General features: G+C 37.0%; 1 protein-coding gene across 1 annotated transcript in view; it reads left to right on the top strand.

Annotated features, from left to right (window-relative positions):
* Positions 1-4,688: 4,688 nt before the first annotated feature.
* The window catches only part of LOC149282553 (alkylglycerol monooxygenase-like), a 61,516-nt gene continuing 39,201 nt past the window's right edge, over positions 4,689-27,003 (top strand). Inside the window, exons 1-3 of the mRNA XM_089498117.1 lie at positions 4,689-4,814; positions 8,874-9,001; positions 14,336-14,487. Coding sequence (XP_089354243.1) covers positions 4,689-4,814; positions 8,874-9,001; positions 14,336-14,487 — 406 coding nt within the window. The remainder of the gene's footprint in view (positions 4,815-8,873; positions 9,002-14,335; positions 14,488-27,003) is intronic.

Below are 27,003 nucleotides of genomic sequence, written 5' to 3'. Positions count from 1 at the left end.
TGGAAGCTTTTAATGTGAGATAAGAAGAGCTGTCAATTAAAAAAAAGCAGGCTGTCATTCGGCTAAAAAAACAATCAGAGAGATAGCAGAAACAAGAGAAGTGGCTAAATCAATAAATTGGTGCATCCTGAAAAAGATGGAATGTATCAATGAGCTCATCCACATCTCTAGATGGTGCATGCCCCACTATTACTTGGCTTTTGCTCCAGGCTAAGGTAGCACCACTAATTGGCCTGTGTAACAAAACTGACCTGTGGACAGGATAAAACTTGCTTGGAGCTTAAAGAATAAAATAAAAAGAAATATATTCAAGGTTAAAAACACATGAATGCTACTACAACTATGTCACGACAAAAAAGACTGAATCGATGTTGTCCACTTGGATTTTTAATGTAAAAGGAATTTGCCTATATTGTGACTCTTCAAAACAAAAAGTCCTTCAGGTAGTCCAACCAGGTAGTCCAACCAGTCCACTTTTACCCCAAGGACAATCCGGTCTAACATTTTTTCTTATTACTTTTCCGTTTCATGTCACTTAAGCCTTTTGATCTCTGAAAAGAGTTTCAGTAGGAAGTTTCTGCTACGTCATGCACACAGGCATCCACTGTCACACGATCTGCTGTCCACTACAACACCCAACATCCTCAGACAGATCTTTGTGTATATGATAAGCATATAACGCCTCCATATTTGGGGCGACAGAGCTTTACCCAGTTGACATCTGCAATTAACGGGCTGGATTTTTTATTTCGAACACATTATTTACATATATGCAGAAACAAATCTACATGCAGGTACAAATACCTGGACGACCACGTAAGACAACTGGGAACTTGGTCAAGAAAAACCCCTTCACAACATCTAACACTCTCCAGGAGGCAGACATATTGTCAAAGTCTACAATTAAAAGAAGACTTCATGAAAGTAAAAACAGAGGGTTTACCACAAGGTGCAAACCCCTGGTAAGCGTCAGGAATAGGAAGGTCAGATTGGATGTTGCCACAAAACATTTAAAAATGCCTGCCCGGTTCTGGAACAATATTCTTTGGACGGATGAAACTGAGATCAATTTATACCAGAATGATGGCAGGAGAAGAATATGGTGATGGTAAGGAACAGCTCATGATCCAAAGCATACCACATGATCTGTGAAACATTGTGGATGCAATGTTATGGCATAAGCATGTATTGAGGCCAGTGGAACTGGGTCCAGTTGGTATAATGAATTAGTTTTTAACGAAAATTGTCTGTTTTGTGCATTTTATGAATTAACAAGCACAATCTTTGATGAAACTGACAAAAACCAACTGCCAAAGAGTTCAAATCTGTCATGATTTGCCCATTTGTCTTCACATGCTGCTGCCATTACAAGCCATTTTGGCGCCATTACAAGCCTTTTGGTGCTCGTTGATGAGGTAAATTGTGAGGGACTGTGTGTGGGAGGTTACATATCAATGATGGAGGTGTCTCATTGAAAGGTTATGGCTGTGATTGATGGGCCCAACAACCTGTGAGAGTTCTTCCTTACATTTTTCACTCTGGTCAACCAGCATTTACAATGGGAAGGGACAAGCATTAGATATATGTTGTGCTGACACCATTTTAACTTGTCAGTAGCAGCACTTACAGACTGATGGGAGTTGGAGTGTGAGACAGGCTGAGAGTAATGCTCATTACTAAAATATAATACTGCAAATGAATAGTTCATTTTAGTGCAGAAAATGTATTGTTGTAGGGTGGAGTGGAGAAGCTGTAGTGACTACTGTAGTGTATTACAGGGACTGCAGCAGACATTTCCCCCCTGTTCCTGAGTAGAGTTTAGTTGATTAAAACAGTTGCCCATTTTAGCTACTAGCCAAACCTGTAATTTGTGGACAAGTTTTTTTTTTTTTTTTTTTGTGAATCAAAGTTTTTATTGAGTTTTGGTGGAAGTTATCAACAGGAGAGGGAACAAAAAGAGGGGAGGGGACATACACACAAGAGGGAGTCCTGACACAGCAGGGTAAGATGTAGTATACAGAACACTAAAACAAAAGCAAACGAGAAATAATAACACAGTAGATGATGCAAATCAAGAACAATAACAAAATATACAGAGACCCATACAGAAAAAAAAAAAAAATACATACACATATATAAAAAAAAAAAAAAAAAAAAAAAAAGGGGGGGGGGGGGGGGAAGGGGCACACAGCCTGGCAAACCCCATAACCCAGCGGTCACCCTACACGGTAGCCAGACCCACGCGTACAGAGGGATCCGCCACAAAACGGGACCAATGTAGACAAGTTATTTTTTCATTATCTTTCTATCATATTATCTATTATTCTTTATTGATAAATAAATATTGGTGATAAAGCCTGGCAGTATCTGCCTGGCACAGCCCAGTGTTCTACTGGTGCTTCACTTCTTTGACCGTCGTTACTCTGGGAACCTTTTTTAAAATAATTCTAAAATTAAGGGTGAGTGCAGAAGGTGTCAAGGTGTTTTTGGAAATCTCATCCCCAATCAAAGAAAGGCCCTCAAATTCAAAGTCTAAACAGCCAGGAAACAAGGTTCTTTGCCCGAAAAAAAACAACTCATTTTGTCCAAAACTATTTTGCTCACTGTGCACAAGTCTCATATAGGGCTATATTATCAGCTCACATTCAGCCAAATGCTGCAAAACTGATAGCAAATAAGTGGAATATTATTAAGTGGCTGAGTTAGTTACCTGACCTCCATCCATTTTAACATGCATTCTACTTGCTGAAGACAAAACTGAAGGCAGAAAGACAAATAGACCGTAGCATGAAAGGCCTGGAAAAACAACACTAGGGAGGAAACCCAGAATCTGGTCACATCCATGGTTTCGCGACTTTAATCAGTCCTTCACTAAAAATGTTTAACCAAGTATTAAGAATGATCATTTTGTTTGGAATAATGTTAGTTTATTCAGTTACTTTACAGCTCCTTGAAATGAGGGACTCTGTATGAAAATTGCTGCAACTTTGAATGGTTCATACAATATATCCCTTGAATTAAAGCTGAAAGTCTACACTTCAAACATAGCTTGCTTGCTTTATTTCAAATCCATTGTGGTGGTGTACAGAGCCAAAATTATGAAAATTGTGTCATATCGTGCTTTACTACACAATATACATTAAAGTATACTGACTATATTGCTTAGCTTCGCTACCAAGACTTTGTAAAAAAAAAAGTTACACATTCTACAATGATATATTTCAAATATTTTCATTTTACTGGCAATGTGTAGGCTACTTCGTCCAAAGCAAATAGCATTCCCTAGACTTTCTCTAACAGCACTGTTGATTTATGAGTGGTACAGCACTAAGCAAGATTCTTGGCTTCCTCTAATCATGGAGGGAGTGGTTGGGAATTATTTTATTTGTATTTATTTTCTTTCTTTTGCAGTTCTAAGATGTATGACAGATTGATGGATGATTTTTCACTTGAAATACAGCACAAAATTGTGTGGTCTATTGGTGTAGGATTTATCAAGATTCTACAAGGCAGCTAGAGGTTTAATAATTATATATATATACACCATGTATTTGTCTTAGCCTAGGATGCTCCCAGGCTAAACCATGCCCATCGAATGCATTCAGTGAAATCTACGTGTATTTAATTAATTTGATTTTAATCAGTCCTTGGTCTCATCAGATTCAGGATATGCATGTATGTTTAAATGCCCTTAATGTATTAACCTCTACCACTTCTGCTCAGATACTGTTCTACTTATCTATCACCCTCTGAGTAAAGTAAAACATATTTGCATCTAAACCCCTAGCCCTCAGGTTTTTCATTATGACAGCTTGTTCTAATAGACTTTCCTTTTTGGGTTTTGTTTGCATATTTAAACGTTTCTGTCACATTTGCTCTCTCTTCTCTCCTCCAAGCTAGATATTGAGATCTCTTATTCTTTCCTGATAATTGTTATCTTACAAACCATTCACCATTTTAGTAGCCCTTCTAGGTTACCCTCTAGGTAAGGTTTGACCAATGATCACTGCCATCAACCATTATTATTATACATATATAAACTATATGTGAAAGAATCTCTGCTATTTATCAGTTGAGCTATGCGTAGAACATCAAAATAAAGTCAAGGAACATGCAAATCCATGAAACTTGAAGGTGTTTATATGGTATATCACATACACGTTCATAGTTAAGCAGAATAGATTACGGCAAATGTAACAAGAAACTGACATTTTAAAATGATTTTCCTTTGTACGTTTCTCAAGGGTTGGAAACCATTTTCTAATTTTTTTTTAGCATTAAAAGACAATTTCCTAATATAGTAAAGTAATATATCACCTTTGGGTTCTCTTGTACATTTTTTTCTTGAGATTTTTTTTATTACATACTGACGTCTAAACATTGGTGGCATTTGTTATTCCTGCATTGTATTGCCTTTGAACTTTTGCCTGATTGCATCACATGGTTTGTTTATCTTCAGTGTCACACGGTGTCAAGTTTCAGTGTGCGTTTGATTGAGCAGGAGAACACACCAGTTCCGTACAGCGTGAGATTTTTCAGTTTATAAATGCCTTAATCCTTCATTTATTAGCTCCACAGCTTCATTGATAGAGATGGCTTAAAAGGTTAATATGAAGAAAATTGAAAAAGGCTACGCTAAAATGTTTTATGTCTTTTAATTACAGAAATTATACAGGCTCCTATCAATAATGGTGAAATACACTGGTCAGACTGACCTGTCTGTCTCCCAAGGAATCCGGATGATGTTTTATGTTCTACACCCTAATGAAACCTCTTTTAAAACTATAGAGGAAGTACCAGATTATGTGGACAAGGTGAGATACATTTTGTTTGCCTTTTCTTCCATCTGAGCAAAATCATTCAATATAACATAATGGGCAATTACTAAATTATGTTTTTAAACCTGTAAATTTTGGTTCCAACTCACGGACAATCCAATACACGGGTAGCAGAGTATGCCCATGAACCCTCCGTTTCCACCTATTTTTGGTCAATGTGGACATCCTTTTCAGGAGAGGTACCACTGGAGAGCGCCAAGGATTATTTTAGATTTTAAATAATGACTCATTTTGTGAGCATTTTATACAGCACCAAATATTTGTTTTACATTGATATAAATTCAGGATTAGCAATATTTAGGTTTTTCTAGCTACTTTAGCTGAATAACTGGTGAACGATTGAATGTTATAGTTGATTAACCACATAATAATAATAAATAATTACAATGTTTTGGCCTGTAACTGTCATAATCCTAGATATATAAAAAAACACTTAAGGTAAACCATACACCGATTCAAAAACACAATACAATATGATGTCATAACCTTAAGATCTGCAAACTAATCCCATATCATCATATGTTATGACATAATATTAAAAATTACACACTTTAGGTTTAAACAGACTCCACTATTAAGAATGCCTTAATAATACACATCTGCCACGCTCAGTTGCTTGCCACCTGGCAGCAATGTATTAGGCTGATTTGCCAGAGGCCTTGAGCAGCGGGTTCAAGGGGTAGCCAGTCTTGGAAGACCATTTTTCCTTGGCTGCTCAATGAAATGGTTACAAGAGAGACCCCTGATCTCCCCAACCAGCCCATTTACCCTGCTTGAGTATACCAAGCTACCACAGTCTCCATAGTATGTACAAAAGGTGCTACATCCTTATAAGAGGGAGAGTGTCAGGATATGACATCATTTGATGGAGGGGGCAGCTTGTTGCCAGGACAAGGGCAGTGCCAAGCTAAATTCAACACTTACTCCAAGTGCACACCTTTCCTTGGCTCACATTGTCATGCAGACAAACATTACTACATTTGGTAAACTGACATAGAAGAGTAAAAAATGTAAGTCTCTGAAAAGGATAAAATGCTATTTGAAAGATGATGAGCTGCTTTGAGTGAGGAAGGTAACCACCTGCAGGGTGAATACCAGTATGCCAAAATACCAGACTTGGTAGCCAGGGGTTATAGGACAATATGTTTACACTGTTGAAGTTCTGTTGTCGAAACCATCCCAACTAGAGGTGGGCAAACAACTTAGCTGAGCTCTAGTCCCATTTGGATGAGGACTGCTTGCAATTATATGCAAATGAATCAAATACATTTGTACATGACATGCATGTAGGATACGGTGTATTCATTTTAAAACATGTCACTGTCTTTGTGCATGCCGATACTTACACCTGAGCGTAAATATTTATCAGCTTGATAATACAAAAAAATGTAGTGTTACTATTCCGCTATAGTCTTACAGGTACTGATTAGACGCTATGTAGGATTTCTGGCCGTGTTTGAGCAAAGGTTGTTTTGCAATCTTTGTATTGACAGCAGTAAATAGATAATAATAAGTAGATATAATAAGATCATAATTTATGCCAGTTTAATCGATTGCCTACATACCACAATTGACTCAGTAAAACAATATTCTTACCGTGTGTGTAGATAGCAACGTATTTACATGGGGAGCTACTCTAGCCCTGGCTTTCCTACATCTGAGCATCAGGATATATGATATCACTCTTATGGATGGACAATGCCAGGTATAGCATGCTATGGAATGGGCTGGCTGGAATCTCCATTGCACATAAAGCAGCAGTTCAGCTAGTAGTTTCAATAGGGTGATTATAACTGATTAAGCTGATAAAGGCTTATCCCTATAAAGTAAATTCCACATTTAAACAGATCACTATTTTTTTTTCTGAAGTCAGAGCCTGACACTTTGAGCATACCATCCAACATTCAAGGTGTGCACCAGTAATGGGTATGTGGCTAAAGGTGGGGAGTGGGTTCTGCTGGAGGTGGGTCAGTGAATCAGCATCAGACCTCAATTGATTTTACAATCTTGGGGTTGTCAGGTGAGTGAAGAGGATCTCCCAACAGACCAATTATCCTCACTGCCCACAAAAAAAACCTGTCGCATTAAAACAGGGACACTTGGGGGATATAATTGAAGGTATCTTTCTGAATGACAAGTTATAAGAATGAACCGAGTTCTGTAATGATTAAGGTATTCTGTTGTACAAAATATTTAGCTTTATGATGAACAGATAAGTTGCGTTTTTGGTAAGATGAGACTAAGTAAGCGCTTATAAACCTGTATACCAGACAGGTTTGCACAGTCTGGTATATTCAGCCCAGTAGCAGTTACTTATGGCAGCTAACTACAGAAAATGTGTCTGGTTTAATAATCTAATTTAAATTAGCAGCCATTCTTAAAGAATCAGCCAAATATGTTTTCTTTGGTCATCACTAATTAGTAAGGGGCATAAAGTAGTATAATTTTCATACAGGACTAAAGGTCTACTGCTATAACTCTTTAAAACTATTACGAATGGTTCAGCCAGGCATCCTAAAAGTGACTGATAAACCTCTAAATATTGTGTGCAGTGTCACAAAGTGGAACAATAGTAAATAAAATATGCCAGTTCAAAGAGCTGTTACATCAATTTTGGAGGATCATAGACGAAAATGCCTTGCTCTCTGGGGCCCCTAGTTAGGTACCAGACGATGATGTCATACACAGGAAAATGTTCCGCTCTTAATCTCCTGGTTGTCTGTTCCAATTTCCTCTGCTTGCACCTGTCCCTTATACGATTTCTTTGTTATGTAATATAAGCTCTCAAAAATGAATATCATAATGGATGTGCCTAACTCCTCTGTTTATAGCCTTATTCCTGTGCCATGTAATATATATATATATATATATATATATATATATATATATGTTATTGAAACACCCAAGTCTAAATCACATTAGATACCAAAGACGTTTTCTAATTGGAGATTTTAAATCTTAAAGAGAATTAAACATATGCAATAGCATATAATCTCTGTAATATGGAGCGAATTGCAGATGAGGTGACAAAGAAAAATTCTCAATTTAATATTCCATGGGAAACATAACTGTCAGTTATGCAGCCTGTAAGGATCTTGTCTATTGCTTCACAGTAACATTCAATCCTTGTTTTGTATGAGGATAAACATATTCAACATGACACATTGGGTGCGATCTTAATAAAGTGTATGGTAGTTGTCAGTAACTGTTTCATAATCCGGGTTTATATTTAACGGTAACCAATAAATAACAAATAGGCGATGATGGTTAAAAACAGTTGCCTATTCAAGAGAAATTCCAACTGACTGTGCACATCTATCCATTAAACTCAATAGAATGGTACTGCTTACATATACAACTGCTTGTGATCGCTTAAGTGTTTTTTTGCCTACATATTCCAGCTAAAACATTAATTCCTCTACATACTACCCAAGCTAGCCCCTTGTCCATGCACCAAACTAACAAAACACAGATTATATTCTATACATTTCATAGACATTTGAAATGTTGACATTATGGAAATAGCTTTTTGTGCATGTAAATATACACGTCTACAAAATATGTTACATATGTGGCAGGTCTGTGATTTATGAAAAATGCATACATACAAGGCCCAGGTACAAAGACATGTTAGGGACCCACTTCTTGTAACTGGGAACACTAAAGTACTTTTTTTTTTTTTTAACAGACAGATTTTGGCCTCCTGGTTCTGTTGGGGTCAAGCAGAAATCTGTATAATTGGGGTTATGGGCTATTTTCCATTAAAACTAGCTAAGGGTTTTCTCAGAAATAAATATATCTGAAATCATTATTTAATTAGTTTCAAATTTTACTGCATAATTTTTCATGTTATGCAAAAGCAGACACTGATGGGTTACTTTATGTCATGAAACCTTCATAGGGACAGATAAAACAAAGGATCTTTTAAATTTAATTTCCTTAACATGCAAGACAGTACAATTAATGTTTTTCACAGTGGAACAGCGCCATTAACATTTAAATATCATGTAGTTAATAATGTAATTTATATTTCAGGCAACCCTTTATTTCATTATTATGTTGATCCTTGAAATGATCATCAGCTGGATATGGAAGGGGCGACCACTTCGTATTAATGATGGACTGACATCTCTTTCTGCAGGAGTTATGTCTCGTCTACCAGAGTAAGTGAAATTGGGTTGTGGTTGGAAAATTCTCATTTCAGTTATTGAGTTGGAACAACTGTATCATTTTAGAGCCAAAGACGCTTCATTCCATAGCAATGCATTTTAGTGAGATGATAATTAAGCAGTGCTTAAGTCATGCAAAATGTATTCTTAATAACTCTAAAAAGTTTTTTATTATTATACATTGCATTATGTCCCTGGGTCACAATGCTTTCACAGGGTCTAAAAATATTTCTTGCATGTGTACAGTTCAAGTAATGCCACTTATCGAATCCATAGCTTACACCTGTTCAAGGTGCTATATAAAGCTAGTGAGTAACATTAACCGATGGCCTTTGTATGGCTGGACTATGACTTACAGAAGAAAAGACAAGAAGAAGACAGGGCACTAGGATAATGGAAGGGGTACTCATGGAAGGAAGGGCGGACATCAGACAATGAAGTAATAACAATTGGGTCTATTCAGAAAGAATTCAAGTGATCAATAAGCGTTGACTCAACTTTAGCCACATAGCCTTGCATACTAACACTTGCAAAATATCCCACAGATTCACTAAAGTGCAAGTTTTTTGCCAGGGCTTGCAATTGTCTGCAACTTTAAATTTTGTGATTTACATGTGAAGGCATGCAAGTTGTAGATATGGGTTTCCTTAACTGTAGTTCACAAAGTTACAATAGTTAAAAAAACCAATAATAATTGACAAGGCTTGTATTAATCAAGTAGGTCTGATGGCTACCCTCACTGCACAGCAGGTATGATGATAAACCTGGGTGCTATAAGCCATTTATACCTTCTCTCCCCTATCCCTAGCCAATGGTCTACAGATAAAGGAAGTTTCTGGGATTTTGGTAAATGCAAACCCACATTTCTCTACATAATCAAAAATAATCATATAAAAATCAAATATATAAAGAAAATGTGGCAAACATTTTTTAAAAATGTAAAAATAATAAAGACCTCAGTGATGTCACAATGACATAATAAGAGAAACAATCTAGTTAAAAAAAATAGGTACCCAAATACCTCATACCCCTCTCTCAAGAAATATACATTAGAAAAAAAACCTTCTTCCTCTAGAGTAGAAAAATAAGAAAAACTAGTGTAGGATGTAAGGGGACAATTTACAAACATAAAAACATTAGGTATATCAAAACTCAGAACGAATTTTAGAATCTATTTAGCAGGTATTTTCATTAATTTTTGTAGATGAGTAAAATAATTTTTAAATAAAAGTATTTTCTTTTCCACCATATTTTATTACATTTTATGATACCAAAATAATGGTATCTAAAGAAAGCCCTTGTTGTCCTGAAAAAAAGTGCACAGTAAATGAGAAAATTACAGCTAAACACCACAGGAATGTTAAAACAGCCATTGTCACGAATGGCCAAAAAAATTCAAAAACAGACTGCAGACTGCAGAATCTATTAACCTTTATAATATCACTTCATTATTTCATATGGATCTGCGTGTATTATTCTGTGAATTATGGTAACAATGCACTTTCGTATTTATTATTTTTATTGATTAGCTGTGAGAATAATTTTGTAGTAGATAAGCACCACGCAGGTATTATATTTTCCAGATCACATAACAACGTCAAAGCATTTGAGTTTATAATTCCCTATCTGTCAACTAGTACAAATTGCAAAACTGCCAGTTTTGTGAACACCAATTAACCTGAACGTATTCAACACGTTTTCTTTCCTCATTATGGAAAAAAGAACTGCGGAAAATGAAAAGACTGGAATTAAAAAATAGACAAAAGGCAAAATGTATAATATATATAAATATAAGTAAAAATTCCATCACAGGTGTGAGGAAAACATGTCAGAGGCTGCTAGTAATATCTGCTTCTCGGGTTTCTTCTACAGTCAAACTAATTTCGGTATGGAGAAAATAGTACAAGGTTGACAGAAATTGTTAAAACAATATCTACACTAAAGCCACAGCAGCAGGGGAAATCCTGGTGAAAATCATTAGCAGCTGAGAGTTAGATTAACACACCATTGATTGCATCCTCTCCTAGGGACTCATTTTTATTTTACCCATTTGTAGAGGAGGTTTGCCACATCCGAAAAAAAAATAAATTCTATGGCATTTATTATATATTTGCAGATTAATAGCTCATTAATCAATGTAATGTTCTTTCCTATACACTTTGTTAAAGCAGGAAGTATATTCTGTGGCCTTGAGCATATAAAAAGTGTTTACTGCTGCAAAGTTTGGAAACTGGTGTTATCACCATAGCAACCAAGGGAGCGCTACTGACTATACTAGTTTTTGGAAGATGTACGTGTGAGGAGTTTTTTTACATAGCAAAGGCCCAGTGTTTAGAGTCCTATTTTTGTTACAATAATCTGAAAGCATATTATTGTTGGATACAGCAGCACTATCCTGAAGTACTTTTAAAACTTTTGCCTGCCTCTAGTTTCAATTGTTTTCCCCCTCACTGCCGAGGCTGACATTCACCTCTGAAGGAAACATTTCCTCAGCATATAAGACTGATGGCACCAGTAAGGACAGTCTAGACCTGAAATGTTAAGCAAATTTCCTCTGCAAATGAAAACCGACATCCACAGGCATACATTTTTCCCCTTAGGCCTCCTAAGGTACAGGTGAAATAAGTCTAGGCACAGTGTTTCCACTCTTGGACGAGTCTTCAACATTTTGCTTGCTTGCTTTATTATTAAAGATTCATCAGATCAGACTACCCCATCAAGGCCTGTCATTTTAACCAAAATCCCATTACCTAAGTTTTTAAAAATTTTTATTTAACCCACATCCTGCCTGTAACAAGACTGGATACAGGAAGAGACACCGGATGTGTCTCCCATAGGTTATATTTTTTATATAATTTTTATTATAGGGATGTGGAGGTATAGTTGGGGATCATATCACTTTTCTGCTGTTATCAGAGTTAAAATAAACCAAACGTCTATGCCCCCCCCTTAAAGAGCACATCTAGGATTTGTATTAGAAACTTTTTAATTTTAGTGGTTTTACGAAAAAACTCAACCTTTCAGTCCCTACCAGTGACTTTGATAAAACAATTTAGTAAATTTGGGAGAACTCAGTACATTTTGCAAGTTTCAGGGAACATGTAAGTTGTTTTGCAAGTGTTTTTATGCTTGTTAACCCTTAACTTGACTGACCACCTGACATTCCAAAATGTCTAAATACAAGAACCAAAACCAACAAATCATACATAATAATCTCATCGATCCCCATCCCTAACATGTCCTTGGTACATTACTTTTTCTATTTAGTAAGGAGTTCAAGCTTTGGCTACCCTTTTAACCCTTTGGGAGCATCAATAAAACCTTTTTAAGAAACCTAAATATATAATTCTGTCGAAAGCAGTGATATTTTACCCTTATGTTTCTTTACAAACTATACAATATTTTAATACAGTTGAATCATTATCTGCCATTCCATCTTTATATCCTCCTAGCAGAGAACAAATCATTTAGATATCTACATCTCTCAACCCTTAAGCTGTTGTTTAATATGTTTTTGTTTCGTAAAAGCACTTTGTTTTTTTTGTGTGTGTGCATGACATATTAACTGCAATAAAATTATATATACCACTGAAAGAGGAAAATAAAAGAAGATAAAACAAAACCCTTAACGGCTGCATGTTTCAGATCGATTAGTGTCAGCACTGTTATGTTCAGTGACAGGATAGTAAATTGAGGGCCTGTTTAAACCCTGGCACCTGTGCAGGAAATAGGAGATTTTCGTTACTGGCGGTTTTACTTTGTGTTGGGAATGACAGAACATGCAACTACCTATTATCCCAACATACCAATTGAAACCATACCATAAAAATCCTTTTTCACTCGTGTCCACTCCCAGATTCTCATCTGGTAAGAATACTTTGTACTTTTTTAAAGTGCTTTTTTTTTCTTAAATTTGAAGCTGGTCACTTCGACATTTATGTTAAAGCATTAAGTTAAAAAAGTGATTATTGAGGGAAAGTATGGAATATTGTTTTCAATACAAATATATTTAGAGAAGTTCAAATATACAGTATATGTAAATATTAGAAAGTTACACATTTTCAATTTCATTGCTACAATTTATAGTAAATAACATTTTCAAAAGATTTCTTGTGATTGGTATACAATTACTAAGAATTCAGTGTTGATTCTACACTCGTTTGGGTCTGTTTGTTAAGAGGTTGAGGGGTCAGTTGGAATTAGATCTGACCAGACTTTACTTCAGTTGTATAATCTTGCATGCTGATGCTCCCAAATAGATTAGTAAAAGAACTCGTAAATCAGCTTGCAATCCTCTGTTTCCGGCAGCTACTGCCATTCTCCTTTGAGGCAGCCCAGAGTCTATTTCACAGACTTTTACAATGCATCTAACCCACTAGTTCTCTAAAGACTTCACAACTCATATCCCCTACAATAGACTCCATAAAAAATAAAATAACCAAAATAAAACAGGGGTGCATGGTGGAACAGAAATCATAAAATTAGCCTGGGGGCATAGTTCACAATTATTCTCCCTCATCATATTCTGCTCATGATGGGATTCAAATATACAAAAATACCCTAATGAGACACATGGACATCATTCTGTGCCTCTCTGTAACCCCCAATTCTTTTCCTGGTGGGATGATTAAAAGTAAAATTTAAACCCTTGAGGGCATCAATGCACCTTACCAGCTAGGGAGTTTAGGGTGGTAAAAACACATTTGGAGAGGCATAGAACCATCCCGTGTCTCTCCCCCTCCTCTCATCCCATGACCTCACCTGAATCTTACAAAATTGCATGCCACAGACATGCACTTGCAAAAACCTTACGTAAGTATGTGAGTAAATATGCACGTTGAGCCAGTTAGTGAATAGACCCACATATTTCTAGGTATGAAGATATATTTTATTTTTCTACATTGATCCAATGTTAATACTGATCTGCTACCTTTGAAATGGTCTACCCTTAATAATACATCTACTTTGTGTTTTATGTATCATGACAGCACTTTTTGTTTGATTTGCCTCATATGGTATAGACAGAGTGGAGGTTTTGTTGTGCTTTTTTTAGGATTTAGGACTAAATTCCTTATTTAACTTTAATTTGTTGATGAAATTCACAGCACATTTTGGGGAGCCTTTATCACTGTGGGATATAAATTTCAGTTAGATCCATAGCTCATTCGTAAAAGACTGATGTTAAAGACAATCTCTCAGTTTTCATCCAGGACCATTACAAAACAGGCATTTGTTCAATGCACAAATATTAAATTTCTACCACAGACCAGAGTAAATATACTAAAGTGGAAGCCTTTGTTGAAGGTTTTATATCTGCTTATATTACAGCGTTGTTTCCAGAGGCATTGAGATCACCAGTTATATCTACATATGGAATAACTACAGACTTGCTGAACTTCCTTGGGAATCTCCATGGACTTGGTGGTTAACGTTCTTTGGTGTAGATTTTGGATACTACTGGTTTCATCGCATGGCTCACGGTAGGAAATAATACAAATTGGAGGTTTATATGAAATAGCTTGCAAATAGTTATTGGTAACACGAGAGGAAGCGACATCACAGCTTTCTCCTCTCAAGGAATGTGGGGGGAAACATCTGAATATAACAACTTGTCTACACTTATTTGCTACCCACCAAACAAAATAAATGTCACTGTAAATAAAAGATGTTAAATGAATCTTATTAGCCTTAATTAAGCAAACTGTGTAGGTATATAGCTGTGTTAATATTCAGAAATTAGCATGTGCTAATTGTTATTGTAATATATCAAGCCTCATTTAAACATTTGTCATGGTAAGCATAACTGTGATGTTTGTATGTTGTTGGAAAGTTTGTAGATGCTATGGTCCGATTAGCAAACACTCTGTTGCTGTTATTCCTTATGGTCCGATTAGCAAACACTCTGTTGCTGTTATTCCTTATGGTCCGATTAGCAAACACTCTGTTGCTGTTATTCCTTATGGTCTGATTAGCAAACACCCTGTTGCTCTTATTTACATTTTTTTGCATCTATACTTTTTTCTCCAGCAAAGCAGGTGACAAATCAAATCTGTACACCTAAAACATGGTTAATATGTCCTACATCTCATCATAATATATTTCCAAATCTTTCTACACTGCAATACTGGTGTCAAAAATGTATGTCACTTTAGAATGCTCAACACTAGTTGTTAATGGTGTAGCTGTCATAAAGCATTCAAATTGCAGCACCTAGTGGTAGTGCCCTGAAGGGGTGAGCCAACAAGTTAGTTAGATTTAGCATGGGGCATGGTAATTCCATCCACCTTGTAGAAGATAGGAGATATATAACTGTTGTTTCATGACTTGCATAGGACCCTGTTTAAAAAGCGAAAAACAGGCAAAGATTGGAAGAAATATTTCTGCCCCATCATATGTGTGTGATTAAAACTACACTTTGTTGTGTTGCCTTTACTGATTCTAAAAATAAGTTACTGTACACTTTCTTTAAATAATATACAAATCCATTAAAAACTTGACCATATTTGAAAAGCAGGTCTTATTATATTACTCGGAGTAGATATAGTCTTGGTGTCTAGAGGAAACATATTTATAAAACAGATATTTTCAACTTTGGAAGAAGGGACCCCTCTGAAAGGCATCGCTGAAGTAATTTACATCTCGAGAAGGAACCCCTGAAGTCTTGAAATCCAATGTGACTACATCTTGTTTTATAAACATGTTGGGTCCCTAAACCTTTATAATACTTTATAAATTCTATGGAAATTATAGAGTAGTTAGAGTTAGAAGACACAGAGGAACACAAGTATCTTTTTGTCCATTCCCTTGGGATGAAACTCAGCTGAAATAACTGATGGTTTCTGGACCCACAGAAAGGAAATGATGAGTCAGATTAAGTATCCAGATGGAATGAAGCCAGATGGATGCTGTTAGATTTTTTTTAAAAATCCATAAAATATTAACTGTGGTTTTCAAAGAGGATATGAATCCATGATGATGGAAATATATTTCTTGTAATAGGAAATTGATACTTGTTCTTATTACAGAAAATAAAATAAAAACTTTTATTGAAATATATCTAGAGCTACCAGTGTAGCTTTCTCCTCTGATATTATATTAAATTTTAGAAGCTATAGGGAAAAAATGCAGTGCTTGATCACCACAAATATGGTCCTTTTTGTATCCCTAATGCTATGTGTATTTGTGGTTTTTGCAAACTGGTTTTGGCCATGTCACTGGAGTATTCTGCTTCTTTCTAACCGAAATTACATCAGTTGTCCTACCATCCATCCTGTTTATCTATGAAATCAATGTCAAATTAAAAAGCATTTGGTATTAGCACCTGCATATTACCTACTGAGTTTAATAGATACCTTGTGTTCTCATTGAAATCATAAGGCACAATCACCTGAACAATAGGCCAAGTACATTCCCCACCCACCTTCATTTGTATATTTATTTGTTTCCAGAGTCTACAAGACTGATGCACACTCTACAACAAGAAGCATTCTTTTCTCATAATCTAGACATTTAGTGCCCATATTTATGTCTTAAGCTTGACCGAGGACAGTGCCACCTGCAACTACCTCTTCAGCCCCTGTCACATTCCTGCACCCATCTCAGAAGGACAACAATACCAGATGGTGAATGCTATGGTGGCTGATCTGGCTTGACACAGTCTTAATGGGCTGGTTGGGGAGTTCATCGATCCTTTGAGTGCCTATGGGGGGATCTTCCCCATGTTTTCAAGCACAGGACTACCCCCATGATCTTCTGCTCTAGGCCTAGTTGGTCTAGGCCAGAATACACCACTCTGTGTGTGTATGTGTAAGAAGAAAAAAAAGAATACATGCATTTGTATGTTTAAAACTTGGAAGGGACCTCATCACAGGTGATTTGTTAAAAAAAGGAGCAATTAACTACTCCTTTTTTGTGTGTCCTTGTGATTTTCGAATTTAAAGTAATTGTCCAGCACCTTTACCCTTAAATCCCTCTTAAGTGCACAAGATCCATGGCATGTTTACAGTATTTAAGTTGGGGCCAAACAGGGCCTGTGCACTAAAGTTAACATCAAACAATGACCGAATACTCGACTGTCTTGATTATACGTGCTAAGGTGTTCAGTGAAGAAATCCCTATAAACTGTCCAGAACAGTTGTTGCTCTAAAGAATTGATGACGTTTTGTTTTACTAAAAAACTATTTAGTGACATTAACTACTCGCCAACACTGTAGTCAAACCCCACTGCATAAATAGTTTGGTTTGCATCATATTCTCAAAATAATGCAAATATATAACAACCATTCCACTATAAAAAAATCCAGGGATATGTTTTCATATGACACTTGTGTGAGGACACAATTCATTTAGGGGCAAAACGACCTCTTACGATTCTTTGTTCTTTAGAGTATAGTGAATGAAGATTATTCATTTCAGTCTCATTTTCATGGAAAAAAATTCATAATAGCTTGTCAACAAAGACCCACTCCTTATGTGAAACATGAGTCGGCCTTGGAGTAAGTGAAACTATTGCCCATTATGTGTGTCTAGTAGGGAGGGAGCTGGACATATGCCACCCATTTTCAAATAAAGTCTTCTACTGACATGCCAAGAATAAGTGTCATGGATAAAGGTGGTAGAGCAAGAGGAGCGGATACAACATTCTCTCCCTAAGTACATAATAAACTAGAAAGGCTCTTTTTAAAGTCTGCAGTGGTTTTGCTAGATGTGTAATTTTTATATTGCAGAAAATAATTTCCTGCTTGACTGCAGGTACAATATATTCCATTGGGATCTCCTGCAGGATGCTTTCTGTTAACCTCATCTTTTTTACTGGAGAACAAAACTGCCTTGGTTATTTTCTTTTTTTTTTATCCTACAAATATTTGGCTGTAATTATCTCTAACTAAAATAACAGTTGTTAGGAAAACTCTCTTCCACTGTAATGCTATTAAAACATCAGATATTTATACATTTATGACTAAAGGGGTAAGAAAGAAAGACATATCTGCTGAGCGTTTGTAAAAATTGGAAAATAAAGAATTATTGTAAATGTATTGCAGGTCATAGAACCTAGGTTTGTCTAGGAGTCCGAGATAGACTTTATTTCATTTTGGCATGGAAAAGTGGAAATTCGGAACACTGAAAGGAATATTTTACTGTATGCTTCCCATTTCCCTCACTGGACAAATTCCTTTTCCGGAAAAAGAATCATTAACAAAGTCAAACTGAGTTCATGTCTTAGGGGAAATAGTGGGTGTAAAAATGAAGATTGCAATTTGTAATCACACTTTAAAAAACACTTGTGTCTGCTTTGCTCATCTCTCTTCTCAGAAATAAAGTGTTTATATAGTATTTATCATAGGCAAACTGTACTTACTGCAGCATGACATAAATAAACTGTGCACAAGTATTTGCCCTTAAACATCTTCACCATAACAAATAATGGTGAAATTAGCAATAAAAGACATCCAGTTATATGCATTACAACCTGGCATTAAACTGAATTTGTTGAGGGTTTGTATCATTTGATTAACACAACATGCCTACCACTATGAAGATGCAAAATATTTTTATTTTGAAACATCCAAGAAGTAAGACAAAAAAAAAGAATATTTGAGTGTGGATAACTATTCATCCTAACCCAAGTTAATACTTTGTATAAAGCCACTTTTTGCAGCAATTACAGCTGCAAGTCTCTTGGGATACGTCTCTAAAAGCTTGGCACATCTAGCCAAGATTCTTTAAGTTAAAACTGCTCCGGTTCCTTAAAGTTGAACGGGTTCTTCTGGTGTACAGCAATCTTTAAGTAACAGCACAGATTCTTAATTGGATTGAGGTCTGGGCTTTGACTAGGCCATTCCAAGACAATTAAATGTTTCACCTTACACCACTCGAGTGTTGCTTTAGCAGTATGCTTAGGGTCATTGTCCTGCTGGAAGGTGAACCTCAGTCCCAGTCTCAAATCTCTGGAAGACTGAAACAGGGTTCCCTCAAGAATTTCCCTGTATTTAGAGCCATCCATCATTCCTTCAATCCTAACCAGTTTCTCAGTCCCTGCAGATGAAAAACATCCCAATAACATGATGCTGGCACTAGGGATGGTTTTCTTGGGGTGATTAGAGGGTTTGCACCAGACATAGCCTTTTCTTTGATTGCCAAAAACCTCAGTTTTAGTCTTATTTGACCAGAGTACCTTCTTCCATATGTTTGGGGAGTCTTTCACATGCCTTTAGACAAACAGCAAACATGTTTGCTTATTTTTTTCCTTTAAGCAATGGCTTTTTTTCTGGACACTCTTCCATTAAGCCCAGCTCTGTGAAATCAGAGCAGTCAAGACAAACTGTGTCAGGATACCAAAAGACTACAGAGTCAAGACAAGCAGTGTCAGGATACTGGAAGACTGCAGAGTCAAGACAAGCTGTGTCAGGATACCAGAAGACAGCAGAGACAGGACTAGCAAAATCAGCAAAGCAGAAGTCAGTGTTTCAAGTCAATCTGGGTCAAACACACAAAGACAAGTGAAGGTTACTATTAAAGCATATAACAGGAGTAAACCATGAAGCAACATCATACCAAAGAGATTCAACTTTTTAATAGGTTGCAGGCATTTTAAAAACTAGGTCAATTGTCAAGTGTCAATGTCTGGTGCCTCAATGCACCATCACTCAAACAAGAATCCAAACATTATGCTGAAGGCTAGATACAGGTACAATAAATTTAGAACTGACCACAAAGGCACAGAAAATAATAAGAAAATATATTGGTCTTTTGATTTCTATATATGCATTAAAAGGAAAAACAAATCAAGACTATTCTTTCCTGTATAAAGGAAATCTGAATATAATATTGTTTCCTTACTTTTTTGCTATCACTAGAGTAAGCACAGACTTGGGTTTCCATCTCAGGTCGACTTATACACTTACACTAATGAAGCTTCTCTCTCCTCTATAGCACTCCTGCCAATGCAGATTGCCTGGTTCTTATTCCTTGGGATAAGGTGTCTTTATAATTAGTATAGAACCATGTTTTCAAGGATAGACAGACTGTTGAAATCAGGTTGAGTTTGCTATATACAGAGCTTGGTAGAGTGGCTCCGTCATTTCATTGTCTAAAATGGAACACTCCATAATAAAAAAATAATTTTATATGTAATAATGATGATAAATATTTCCATATGCAAAACCTCCAAGCAGAAGAAGCAGAAACTAACACAGCGAGATAATTTAGAAATGCATGGGATAGGCATAAAGCTATCCTGACTCTAAGACAAGAATGATTAAGGTCCATGTCGCTAAAGCAGGAAAAATGGGCAGACTAGATTGCCCAAAAGGCTTTTATCTGACGTCAAATTCTATGTTCCTATGTTTTAATGATAACTATAGGGTGCATTTTAACTTTATATTCTAATTATTTTTTTGCCATCAGACACAGCATTTTTTTATACATTGAGACAATTGTAAAAATATCTATTTTGCATGTATATTGAATTTGTTCAGTCTTTACTGGTGTTTTTTTTTTTTACCTAGTATTCATTATTTCACAATGCTTAAGATCAAATATTGTATTTCACAAGCTTAAGTCTTAGTACTTTAGACCAAGTAGGCTATACTAATTATTTTTTGGCATTGTATATTTATACATGGCCTTTCTTGCCCATAATTGTTTCTTTTAGCAAATGTTTTATTATAGAAAGTCCTGTTCTCAAGTTTTATAACTACAATAGTGAAGATTTATTTGCAGCTGAAGGCATATTACCAAGTTCCTGTCAGTTTGCGGATGCTTGCAATCCCATGACACCCACACACAAAAAAAGTGTGGGACGGATTACCCTAGAGAAACACTGGGAAAATATATACAAGAAAATTGTATTTCACATCCCTGGGTGGGGATCAAGTTTATTTGGAATAAATTAACTAAATGTTTGCACGATGATATTACATGGGAGAGAATCTTTCTTTACCTGGCAAGACCAACTTATCATACTACGTATGACATTAATCTAGAAAACAACATATTACTCTCATAGCTATCTGTCGCTAGCACACAGGCACATAGATAATGTATATTATTTAACATGTATCACTAAATAATTTGATTACATTCTTTCATCTTCAACCAGACACACAGATTCCATTCAATCTTAAAGCAGACCTACTGCTTTCACAATTGTTTACTTTACTTTAGTGGAACAGCCTCTCTGCAGAAGTGGTATTGGTTAATACAGTGAGGGAATCTAAATATGCATGTTCATGGGCATATGGCTACTCTGAGGACCAAGGTTTAAACCTGGATAGCCGGAAAAACAGGCAGACTAAATGGACCAAATGGTTGTTATCTGCTGTCAAATTCTATTTATCCTCCATTATTAAGTTATCATTTACTTTTATAAGCTTTTTGTTGATTGACAGTCCCTGATGGAAATAGAACTTCACAGCAGGGAATTGATTGTTTGTCCACTTTTGGCCACATATGTCAGTTAAATAGAACTTTACGTTTACATTTATTTCTCCAACCAGAGCCATCTTTAGCACAAGTCCCGCCAGGCAGAAGCGAACTATGGAGGCTGTGCCGACATGGCACAGTCCTTCAAAGTGTTAAAGGAACAGTTGAGGAATTCACCTTCCTATTATGTGACAGGGGGCCGCTGTGGCCCTGAACCTGTCACCCTTAGCCTATGCCAGAATATGCGACTGTCAATAATACTGTCCCAATAATGACTTCTTCAGTGTTTGAGCAGGAGGCATTTCTTGTGACAGGGTCTTTTCAGTCTTACAGGCTCTAGGGATAGCTCGCATTTATTCCCCTTTCATATAGCATATATCCAGAGGCGTATATAGGGTATGGCAGCCATGGCAAGTGCCTTGGGCGCCATCTCAGGGGGGGTGCCGGTGAGCGGCTTTTAAATGCCTCTCACCGGCATTTTTTATTTTTTTTTGATGCGGAGGAGAGAGAGGGGCGTCTAGCAACCGCTCGGCGCCCCTCATTCTCCTCCATGAGCCCTCTACCCCCATCCCGGTGCCGGCATTTCATGCAGAGCGCCGCAATATGCCGGCATATTGTGGCGCTCTGCATGAAATGCCGGCACCAGCGAGCGGCTTTTAAACACTGATGCGGAGGAGATAGAGGGGCGCCGAGCGGTTGCTAGGCGCCCCTCTATCTCCTCCGCATCAGTGTTTAAAAGCCGCTCGCTGGTGTCCGCTGCTTCACTGCTGGGCGCCGAAATATGACGTCATATTATGGCGCTCAGCAGTGAAGCAGCGGGCACCAGCGAGCGGTGCAGGAAGACAGCAACATCGTGCTCCCGTCGCTGGACTTCAAGGTGAGAGGGGGGGGTTAAAAAGTGGTAAGGGAGGGAGGGAGGGGGTTAAAAAGTGGTAAGGGAGGGGGTTAAAAAGTGGTGAGGGAGGGAGGGAGGGAGGGGGTTAAAAAGTGGTAAGGGAGGGAGGGGGTTAAAAAGTGGTAAGGGAGGGAGGGGGTTAAAAAGTGGTGAGGGAGGGAGGGAGGGGGTTAAAAAGTGGTGAGGGAGGGAGGGGGTTAAAAAGTGGTAAGGGAGGGAGGGAGGGAGGGAGGGAGTTAAAAAGTGGTGAGGGAGGGAGGGGGTTAAAAAGTGGTGAGGGAGGGAGGGGGTTAAAAAGTGATGAGGGAGGGGGGTAGATATAAGTAAAGAGTGTGCATTAATGTGTGGATGCATTGAGTGAATGAGAGAGAGCATGCGTTAATGTGTGGATGAGTTGTCTGAATGAGGGCAAGCATGAGTTAATGTGTGGATGAATTGTCTGAATGAGGGAGAGCATGAGTTAATGTGTGGATGAGTTCTCTGAATTAAAGTGTGAATTAGTGAGTGACTGTAAAAGTTTGTGTGTATCATAGATGTATAATTGTGGAAGGGCAAAGATGGCACTAGCAGGAGGTTTGAGCCTTGGGGACCGAGATGGCACAGGCAGGGTGTATATGGGACAAAGATGGCACTGGCCGGACTGTTTGGGGACAAAGTTGACTTGTGGTGGGCTATTTGGGGACAAAGATGGCAAATCTTATGTGTGTAATCTGGGTGCTGGCCAGGTTCTATGTCGGCAGTGTGGACGCCAGGGCTGGCTTTGCGGTGTGCAACCTGTGATCTATGCCTGTAATTTAGGGGGTTTTAAATATACCTTTAATGCCGTGTTTTTATGTGAATTCCAATTGATCTTTACCTGCAAAGCTGGGTTTTTGTGTTATGCTGTAGATCCATATCTGCTATGCTATGTTTCCATACATTATTTATGTGTACCTGCAAATACAGGGTTAATATGTCTTATTCAGTTGATCTATACCTGCGATGCTACGTTTCATATATTATTATTGTATACCTGCAAATACAGGACTTGTATGTCTGATTCTGTTTATTTGATATATACCTTCAGTGCTGAGATCACAAGTGAATTTCAATTGCTCTGGGTTTGCGTGTTGATCTATACCCGCTATCGGCAGCAGGGACTAATATATATATATATATATATATATATATATATATATATATATATATATATATATATAATATATATATATATATATATATATATATATATATATTGGACAGGGGCGCAATTTCAGTGCTTGCCATAGGCGCTATTTTCAGTAGATACGCCTCTGCATATATCTATGCAACTAATGTTTAGTGAATGTTGGAAATTCAGCATATTATGTGCTATTAGGATGAACTGCACAATGAAACAACACAGTTTAACATAACATCATGTGCATGTATTGTCTTTCCAGATTTAATAAAGTACACAACTAGATGAATGGGGGCTGAATAAAAGGCCTGCCCAGTGTACCATTAGACTTGAACAGGGCCCTGCCCTCAACAATTATATTAATCGAAAAACAGTTATATTTAGCACAAATAGTTTAACAATGCTTGCATTTCTGTTGGTGACATATAATCTTTAAATGCAGTGCTACATAACCTGCTGGTGCTATACGAATAACTATAATGTAAACGTTTCAATGTTATTAGTTTTAGGGAGTTTTACCAAACATATGTTGAAGCATTAACAAAAAAAGTAACTTTTCATAATGCACATTTCTCTCCACTGTCAATGGGAGCTACTTTTTGAGTATTGCTTCTCGGTATGAAAATTGTCATCCAGCATATCCTACCACCGTTTTGAAATCCACAGGCCCTAATTCCATACAGCTGTTTGCACGAATGACACGCATCTCACATGCAATAGGAGTCAGGGCTACTGTGTCTTACAGGATTGATGAATGACCCCGCAGGAACCCTGGGCTCTTTATGCATTGGTTATTATGACAAATCCTGAATACTTGAGCCAAATCTCCTACCCTATTGAGTCGTGAATTGATGTTACTATTTTTTCTGAGAAGAAACCCTCTGGTGATATAATAGTGTTGACCTTCTTAGTAGGAACATCATAAATCTTTTCTGACTGAAGGTTTCTGGCAGAGCAGGTTGGAGAGTGGACAAGGGAGTCAAAAAATGCAGGAAGTGTTTTTTTTATTATATACATATGAAGGTCTCCTGGGGTACTTAGCAATAATATAACAATAGCCAACATTACAAGGCACAGAATTGGTTCCCTGTCAATGTTAAGCAGCTTTAACAAACACATATACATTTAGAGGCTTTCGTGAAATCCTGCAACAATGTACTCAATCTTGAACTAGTCATCAGTCACCCTTTATCACTCAAGTCTCTTAAGGCCATTAAAAACACACCCAAATACAATCCTGATTTTGAATTTATTTTTTTTTTTTTACAGAAATAATAAAGATTTCCTTATACATTTTAAGCATTTATTTAACATAAAACATAACACCTAGTATTTATATAGCGCCTTTCTCCCAGTGAGACTCAAAGCGCTTTTAAGTACACGCTCTCAGAATTAACAGAATCAGCAGCTGATTAATAGTTATTATTACCCAATGAATGGTACTCATTTATCATCCTGGGAAGAATGAAGGGCACAGTTGACCCAACTGAGCTATCTCAATATTTAGTTTAAGAAAGATGAGATGACATGGTGATTTCGACTTCTATATTTTTATGATTTCAATGGCTGCTATATTTTATAGCTAGCTGCCCACTTGCTTGGCCTTATTTTAGGCTGCATACATGCAGCTGGTCCCATTTTTTAGGGTTTAACAGTAAGTTTCAGCTGCGTTCCAATAAGACATTTAAATACAAACAAACTATGGATCCAAAATAGCATATAAAAGTCTCAGGTGCTCCAAGATCTTTTCTATAGAAGAAGCAAACAAAATAATTAAAGAAAGATGCAGTGAGCATGGTTAAATACACAAAAACATGTATAAAACACTATATTGAAGATTCATTGAAGGAGACAAACATTTTAAACAATTTTTTATTAATAGTAATTTAACCCCTTCGTGACAAAGGCTGATTCTATTTTTTGTACCCTTCGTGACAATGGCTGTTTTATCGTTTCTGAGGTGTTTGTGTTTAGCTGTAATTTTCTCTTAACCCATTTACTAAACCCACACAAGTTATATATTGTTTTTTTCAGGACAAGAAGGGCTTTCTTCAGACACCATAATTTTTTATATATGATGTAATTTTCTATAATAAAAATAATAAAATATGACGAAAAATTGAGAAAAAAAAATTTTTTGATTTGAAAAATCTTTTATTCATCATAAAAAACTACTGAAAAAACCTGCTAAATAGATTCTACTATTTGTCCCGAGTTTAGAAATACCCAATGTTTTTATGTTTTTTTGCTTTCTTCTACACGTTATGGGGCAATAAGTACAAGTAGCGTTTTGCTATTTCAAAACCATTTTTCTCTGAATCTGGTAATTCTGTCTCCATGTGGTATTTGGGGCATCTTTGAAGCCAGCAAATTAAATTTACCCCACCAAACCATATATTTTTGAAAACTAGACACCCCAGGGTATTTTAGATGCTGATAGTTTAACCCTTTCCATGCACTAATCCTACCACCAACCCTTGTCAAAGTTTGTGATAGTAATTGTTTTTGCTGTTTTTTAAACATACTTTGTACTTCAGGTGTAAAATTACAGCTCCTGGTATGTTGTTGCTGTCACACAACACCCCGATATGTGTTCAGCAACATCTCCTGAGTACATTGATACCCCACATGCATGGGTTTGTCAGATTGTTTGGGGGCAAAAGGGCCAAATTTGGAACATGCCTCCTCAGCCGTATACCGCTGCATGGCAACAATTGCAGCAAAAATAGTGGGGAAGGAAAGGGTTAATGGCTCTAATAAAAAAAATTAAAAAACCCCTAAAAAAAAAGTACAAAAAAAAAATAAAAGTACAAAAAAAAGTAAAAAAAAAGAACCCCAAAAACAATTGCCACTATGCAAGATCACTGTTTATGCAGTGATCAATGGCAATGAAGGGGTTAATATTAAATGGGTGGCTCTTATAAGAGCCTTTGGATCAATATATATATATATATTATTGAGAATACCTAAAAACACACTGATCTGTCTCTCTCCCTCACTAGAAGCAAGTGAAGGAGGGAGGCAGATCCAATACTGATCAAAGGCAATGTTTAGAAAACATTGCCTTTGATTTAGCAAATCATGATCACTCTTATGAGTGATCTGACCACTAGGGGTGTTATTCACTGGATGTCCATGACATCCAGCAACACCCCCCCCGATGATGACAGCAGGCTCCGCCCCCGGCTTGATGGGCGCCGCCATCTTGAAACACCGCATGTGTTTCGAAGACGCCGGCACCGGGAAGGTAAGTTGAGCATTTAGGAAGCGATCGCGAGTCGCTTCCTTTGCTAAACAGGTGTTGCAAAGATGCCTCGATACTGAGGCATCTTAGCAACACCAGCTAAGCAAAGGAAGCGACTCGCGATCGCTTCCTAAACCCGTTTTTCGGCGGCGGGCGCCGCCATGTTTGAAAGACGTGCAGTCTTTCAAACATGTTTTTTTATTTGCTCCTAGGAGCGATCGGGGGGGGGGGCGGGAATGTTTTTTTTTGTGTTGCTCAATGCCTCGATGTCGAGG

The sequence above is a fragment of the Sceloporus occidentalis genome, unplaced genomic scaffold, assembly GCF_023333645.1.
Source record: "Sceloporus occidentalis isolate IW3139 unplaced genomic scaffold, rSceOcc1.0.p SCAF_113, whole genome shotgun sequence".
Classification (NCBI taxonomy): Eukaryota; Metazoa; Chordata; class Lepidosauria; order Squamata; family Phrynosomatidae; genus Sceloporus; species Sceloporus occidentalis.
This window is presented reverse-complemented; position numbering and strand designations above follow the sequence as displayed.